This window comes from Squalius cephalus (assembly GCF_949319135.1).
Source record: "Squalius cephalus genome assembly, chromosome: 15".
Classification (NCBI taxonomy): Eukaryota; Metazoa; Chordata; class Actinopteri; order Cypriniformes; family Leuciscidae; genus Squalius; species Squalius cephalus.
The window spans coordinates 11859078-11865326 of NC_137136.1; the positions used below are offsets into that span (position 1 = coordinate 11859078).

Below are 6249 nucleotides of genomic sequence, written 5' to 3' on the forward strand. Positions count from 1 at the left end.
TATACTGACAATTCACTTGGTAATATTAATATTAATGCTAATATTAATATAATGCTAATATTAATAGGTCAACACAACTACTGAACTTATTTAACGTTAACTGAAAGTCCACAAAGCTCATAATACGTTGCTCAATGCATTCATTTGCAACTAAACATCCCCTATAGGGATTATACCGACGAACAATTACTATATTATCATGCCATTTTGTTGCTTTCAATAACATAGGAGTCTCTTAGCTAAGCTAATTACGTTAGCCTTTTGACTAGCTGTCAACTATCTCAGCGGACGACATTACTCCACACGCGCTGTTCAACCGTCATTTGAACGACACTCGGCTCCTCGCGCTGCCCAATCGCAATGAGTCAGCTGGGAATTGAAAATTAGATCAGACCATGTTGTTTATAATTTTCTAAGAGCTAATATAACACATCGTTGAGATACTACAATATTTAATATTTACCTCAGTATCACTTCCCTAGCCGAGGACTACCTTAAGAAAGCGACCAATGACCCAATGACTCGCAAGGGATGCGTCATCTCAGTCAGACCAATGAAAGATCACTTCCGAGTGATCATTAATAAACAAAATTTAAAATGTAACAAATATATGCATAATATCCACAACCATGAATGTAACACAATAGAGAGCCTAAGTCCCTCCCCTTCCGGTCGACCACCATGGGACCTTATTTCGGAAAAATATTGTATGGTAGTCAATGGCGAGAGACAACAAATATTTTGATCTCGTTTGAATTGTGCCCTGATTTACACATATGATGTTTGTCAATTTAAAAGATACATTTTAAAGTCAAGAAAGTCGCAGCTTGATGTAAAACTGCTGAGGTATAAGACTGTGAAAACACGTAATTACAAAGACTACAAACCCAGAAGGCGCACACGAGACGTCATACCTTTTCTCTCAATGAATGAAGCTAACTTTACTGAAGCTAACGTCTGACATTTTTTCTATAGTCTTACATTATAATCGTAACGTTACGCCGTCATGCCTGAGTGTTTTGAGCCAGAATACACACATACGAGCAACGGATCTTGTGACGTACATAATAGGAGACGAGAGATGTAGTTCATTGAGCGATTTTCACATAAAACTAAACGTTACTCTTCTGTTTTATGACAAACTGCGACTTTCTTGACTTTCATAATTACCTTTTAAATTGACAAACATCATATGTGTAGTTCAGGGCACAGTTCAGACGGAATAAAAAGATAAGTTATCTCTCGCCATTGACTTCCATACATATTTTTTCCGAAATAAGGTCCCATGAGCCGGAAGCGGAGGGGCGGGACTTAGGCTCTCTATATGTATGCATTAGGGGGTGAACATACCAAACTTTATAAAATAATAAATAAATAACACATTTATTTTAATTACCCTTTGTGGGCCAAAGTGATCCAACTTGGTGTTCTCCTTTTTAAAAAACAATAAAGAAAAGAGCACTTTTTTTTTTTTTTGTAAAGCTGGTCCAGTTCTTTTTTTTTGTCTATATAAATTTTTTAAATCAGTAAGTTGAAATAAAATCGAAAATAAATATTAAATGGGAAAAAAATACGATAATTAGAAATGCTACTTTGGCAACTAACTGGAATAAGTTAGGGTTAATTTGAAGTACTAAAATTACTAAAACAGACAAAATAAAGATAATAGAAATAAAAAAATATATATATTAAAGATGGCAATTACTAAAAATTACTAAAACGTATAAAAAATAAAAAAATAAAATAAAAAGGCCAACTAAAAATATTAATCAATACTATAACAGTAAAGAAATAATATTAAAATAACATTGGAACTGTCACAGACTGTTATTAATTTTACCATTTTTGTATGAACAGACCACTTATGACACTGTGTACCCACTAGATGGTGATACAACACAATATAACAGGGGTCTTGTGATGTGACCATGTGCAAGCCATGCCTTGATGAGCCTTTTTTTTTTCCATACAAAGTACAAACCAATTTTATTTGGTCTAAGTTTTTTTTTAGCAATGTTTCTTTTTTCTAATAGAAGAGAAAAAAAAACAGGACTAATTTCTAAATGATCCAACAAGGATATTTATTAAATATTTATCTAATACAAAAATATATATATGAGGCTTTTAAGGAACACCAGAAATGTCTTAAAATAATAAAATGCATTAATTACAACAATATTTGCCAAGCAGCAATAATATTATTCAAAACTAGGCCAGAGGAATGTTATGAAGACTGAAACAATAACAGTTAAGTCCAGGGAAGGAAGTTACAGTGCAGAGCCAGACCTAAAAACCAATATGATATGAAATACCCTAGGATGCATCTTGTATAAACTGAGCAAGACTGCCATTGCATCAAGAGGTAAAGGACTTGATTATTTCTGCACATTCCCACAGCACATTTCAGGCCAGGTTTGTGATCCTTTTGTTGTTGTATTTGGTCAGGCCTGAACAGCCTTTCATTTTGCAGCAGAGGTTCATACTGAAAAAGCAGGTGGCCACTGATCCAGTAGAGCACAGGCGAGGAGGAAGCAAGAAACCGTGTCAACACCTGAGAGGACACAATAAAACAAGGCATGTTGAGCAAGTATACTACACACGTCACATGATAATGATCAATTTCAAGAATCTTACCTGCACATGCATAGAGAAAATTCCAAACAGAAGAAGGACAGAACTGTGCACAATGTAAACAAAGACTTTTGGGTTACAGAAGCCATGCGTTTTTATGTCTTTTCCTCTGTGTCCCAAACCCAAATACATACAAAACACTGGGTTAGCCAATATGTACATATATGAGGCGATGAATCCCAGAACTGCAACAGGCAGCGCCAAAATAAAGTTGGGTATCTGCTTCCATTGAAAGTATCGAAGGAAGCCCACATCCCAATAAGCATCTTGTATATACGAATACAAAAGTGGTATTCGCCATTGGCACCAACTTGGTGTTGGAGATGCTGCATCAGCCACACGGTATCCTTTGTCCTGGGCCAAATTAAGCAACACAGGGGGAACTTCAGTAGCAGTTGGATGGCAAAATGTTTGGTAACCATAAAACTGAAACAGGCAAAAAGGTAGCACTACAAAAGCTGCATAAAATGCTCCTGTGAGCACAAAACGAATAAGCTCCCAGATATAGTGATGATATCGAACGCACCCTTCTCCTTTGCTAAAGGCCCGGGTACGGGCAAGAGCCCATTGCAAAGAGAGATACAGCAAAAAGCCAGCATTCACAAGGCCATTGGCACGAGCACCTGTAGCAAACCCCAGCAGAAGACAAGCTCCTATTGTGAATCTTTTCTCTAGTAACCAGAGGCCTGAGAAGGTGAGAGCTGCAAAGAGAGTCTCTGAATAGCCTGCAACCATAAAAACATTAGCTGGTGTCAGACAGTACATCAAGACTGCAACAAGGGCAAGTTTTCTGTTGTGCACCACCAAACGACTCAGTTTGTATAGTGCCACGGCACTTATGACAAAAAGAATACTATTCACTATGGCCACAGCTAAAACTAATCGGCCATGCATTGTGAGAAATCCACACATAGGCCACAGAGCCGTGACTGCCAGTAATCTCAGGATGAGAGGAAACAGAGGAAAGAATGCAAAATTGTGTTCATATATGTATCCACGTTCTGCAATGAAGATGAAATGCTCTGCATCCCAGTGACTAAGGCCGCCAAATAATGCTTCGATGACAGGGTCAAGCAGGAGAGGGGTCTCTGATCGCGGAGGGCTAAATGCATCTGCCACATGGTCTGGAATCACTGCATTCAGTACAGCCTGCAAAAGGGCAAAACATAAACAAACGGCAATTTTTCATATGCCCAGTTCTGCAGTAGGTGTCACTCTAATCTCAATTTCACAAAAAAAAAAAAACAGCAAGCGCTTATTTTATGGAGCTTTATATCAATAATAATAAAAAAGAAAAAGAAAAGTAATAAGTACAAACACATCATTTTATTTTAGTCAATTTCAGTCATTTCAGTTGCTTAACTTACCTGTAAAAACAGGGAAAGCAGTCGCGTGAACGTTGCAAACTGTACAACTGTCCACACGTCTTGATTTACACAATTGTTTGAAGGTGACATGTTTTACAGAAACTTTCATCAACGAAAACAGAACATTTCCCTCACTGAAAATAATAATCAAATTAGGAACAGTAAATTAGCAGATACGATAAGCGTCTGAGTTTGCCGTTTAAGGCATCCTTAAAACAAAAGGAGCCAAAAAAGGCAGTATGCTTTTTTTTTTTCATTGAGTTTGTAACAGCAAAAACATCGCTGTCGCAGTCGAATAACAAAACAAAGTAGTAATTCGACAAAACAAAGTTCCAATTCGTCTCATAAAGCCACTAAATGGAACGATAGAAATAAACGACACGCACTTCCGTCATGCTGTCTCATAAATGTCAAAATAAAAGTCCCAATATCTTAACCGATACAATAGACCTGCTTTATACAAACCATTTATATTATATTATATTATTTATCTTGCCCTGGAAATGAACACCTTCAAAATAGTTATCTATTCAATTATTTTTCTACTGCATAAACCCAGAAAATATGTATATTTTACTGCAGCTTTTTATGGTCTCACTCTCAACTATTTTCATTCCTTTCAACTGATATTATTAAACACTAGTATTAGAGTAATATTGAATATTTCTCATTAAACTAATTTGTTACGTACGAAGACGTTATAAAAAAAATATTTTTTTTATAAATTTGATTTAACCTTCCATTCATAATCACATTCTAGGATAAATGGCCTGTACTTTATTGAATAAAATAAAACATCTAAATGAAAATAATCACAAACATCTTACCAAGATTTAATGTACATTTATTCTTACCACGTGGAACATATAGTATAAAGATTTCATAGTGAATAAATGATATTCATTGAGCCAAAAAGGGGAAAAAAACAAGGAATTTACATTAAGCTACATAGTCTGAAATACAAATATGCAGAATTCATATCACTGGAGAAAAAAATATCTCAACTGTGTTCTTCATCTAGAGTTATTTTGTTGTACCAGGAGATGAAATTAAAATATTTCAGTTGTTTGCTGCACTATAGAGGAACCGTAGAGGCCAAAAGATGGTTCAGTTTATATACCTAGGGATTTTGATGCAATTAACCCAACTTGAGTGTCCGCTCTTATTCTTCAAGGATAAAAAGGGATAAGAAGCAAGAGTGTGAGAGAGAGAGAGTGTGAGAGAGTGTGAGAGAGTGTGAGAGAGAGAGAGAGAGAGAGAGAGAGAGAGAGAGAGAGAGAGAGAGAGAGAGAGAGAGAGAGAGAGAGAGAGAGAGAGAGAGAGAGAGAGAGAGAGAGAGAGAGAGAGAGAGAGAGAGAGAGAGAGAGAGAGAGAGAGAGAGAGAGAGAGAGAGAGAGAGAGAGAGAGAGAGAGAGAGGTGTAAATGTACAACATCTTATATACAGTACAGCCTCAGCTGAATCTTAAGTTGAAAACCAGTCCTAGGAGGTGATTTCTTTATAGGGGTCAATTCATACAATCAAGGGTTAAAGAGAAGAGGTCAGGGTGTTGTACGTCCTTGATACTTTGGGGTTTATTCTCCTCACCAGCAAACTAATGGTTTAAAAATGGTTTAAAAACGGAGCTGACTGAGCCAACATTTTCCCCACGTGGAACAGTGCAGTACGTTTGCAGTATGTTTACAGTTGTGGAGTAATGTACAGAAAATGATAACTCATTTCTGCTGTACACGCATCCAGAAAGTTTGACCGTGTAGCATCAAAATACAACCACCAAACAATGAAGAGTCTACCTGTTAATGTGAACAAGAGCTGTGTATTATTTGCACCCTCTGGGGGAGAACAAAAGAACAATTAACCCCAAAACTCACTGTAAACAAGACAGCAACTTTGGTAAATAGTTTGTTTTTTCAAGCTATTTATTTTATTCATTTATTTGTTTTATTATAAAAAAGTTATTTCACCTCAGACAAGGACACAAAAGTTGGGGTCCCTGTCCATGTCATCTAGTTGGCATCAGTGTTACAGTTTGTGTCAGTGTGTTGAGGCTCTGGTTCATGAACCACAGCAAATTCGTGACAACCTTCCCAAAGTGAGACGCAGAGAAAAGGGGGTCCAGTGGGTGTAATATGAAAGGGCTTGCATAAATTAAAAAAACAAAACAAGAAAGTCAATTTTCTCTGCTTTCAATCCCCACTCGCAAATGGGGAGGACAGGCAAGGGGAAGTACGAAAACCAGAGAAGGTGGAGCC

General features: G+C 36.8%; 1 protein-coding gene across 1 annotated transcript; it reads right to left on the bottom strand.

The window, feature by feature from the left end:
- Positions 1-2061: 2061 nt before the first annotated feature.
- pigv (phosphatidylinositol glycan anchor biosynthesis, class V) lies at positions 2062-4410 on the bottom strand. The gene is made up of 3 exons (XM_079895510.1): positions 3999-4410; positions 2635-3780; positions 2062-2551 (listed from the first exon to the last, which is right to left on the bottom strand). The coding sequence occupies exons 1-3, from the start codon at positions 4086-4088 to the stop codon at positions 2249-2251; spliced, it is 1539 nt and encodes a 512-aa protein (XP_079751636.1). The 5' UTR covers positions 4089-4410; the 3' UTR covers positions 2062-2248.
- Between the last annotated feature and the right edge of the window lie 1839 nt (positions 4411-6249).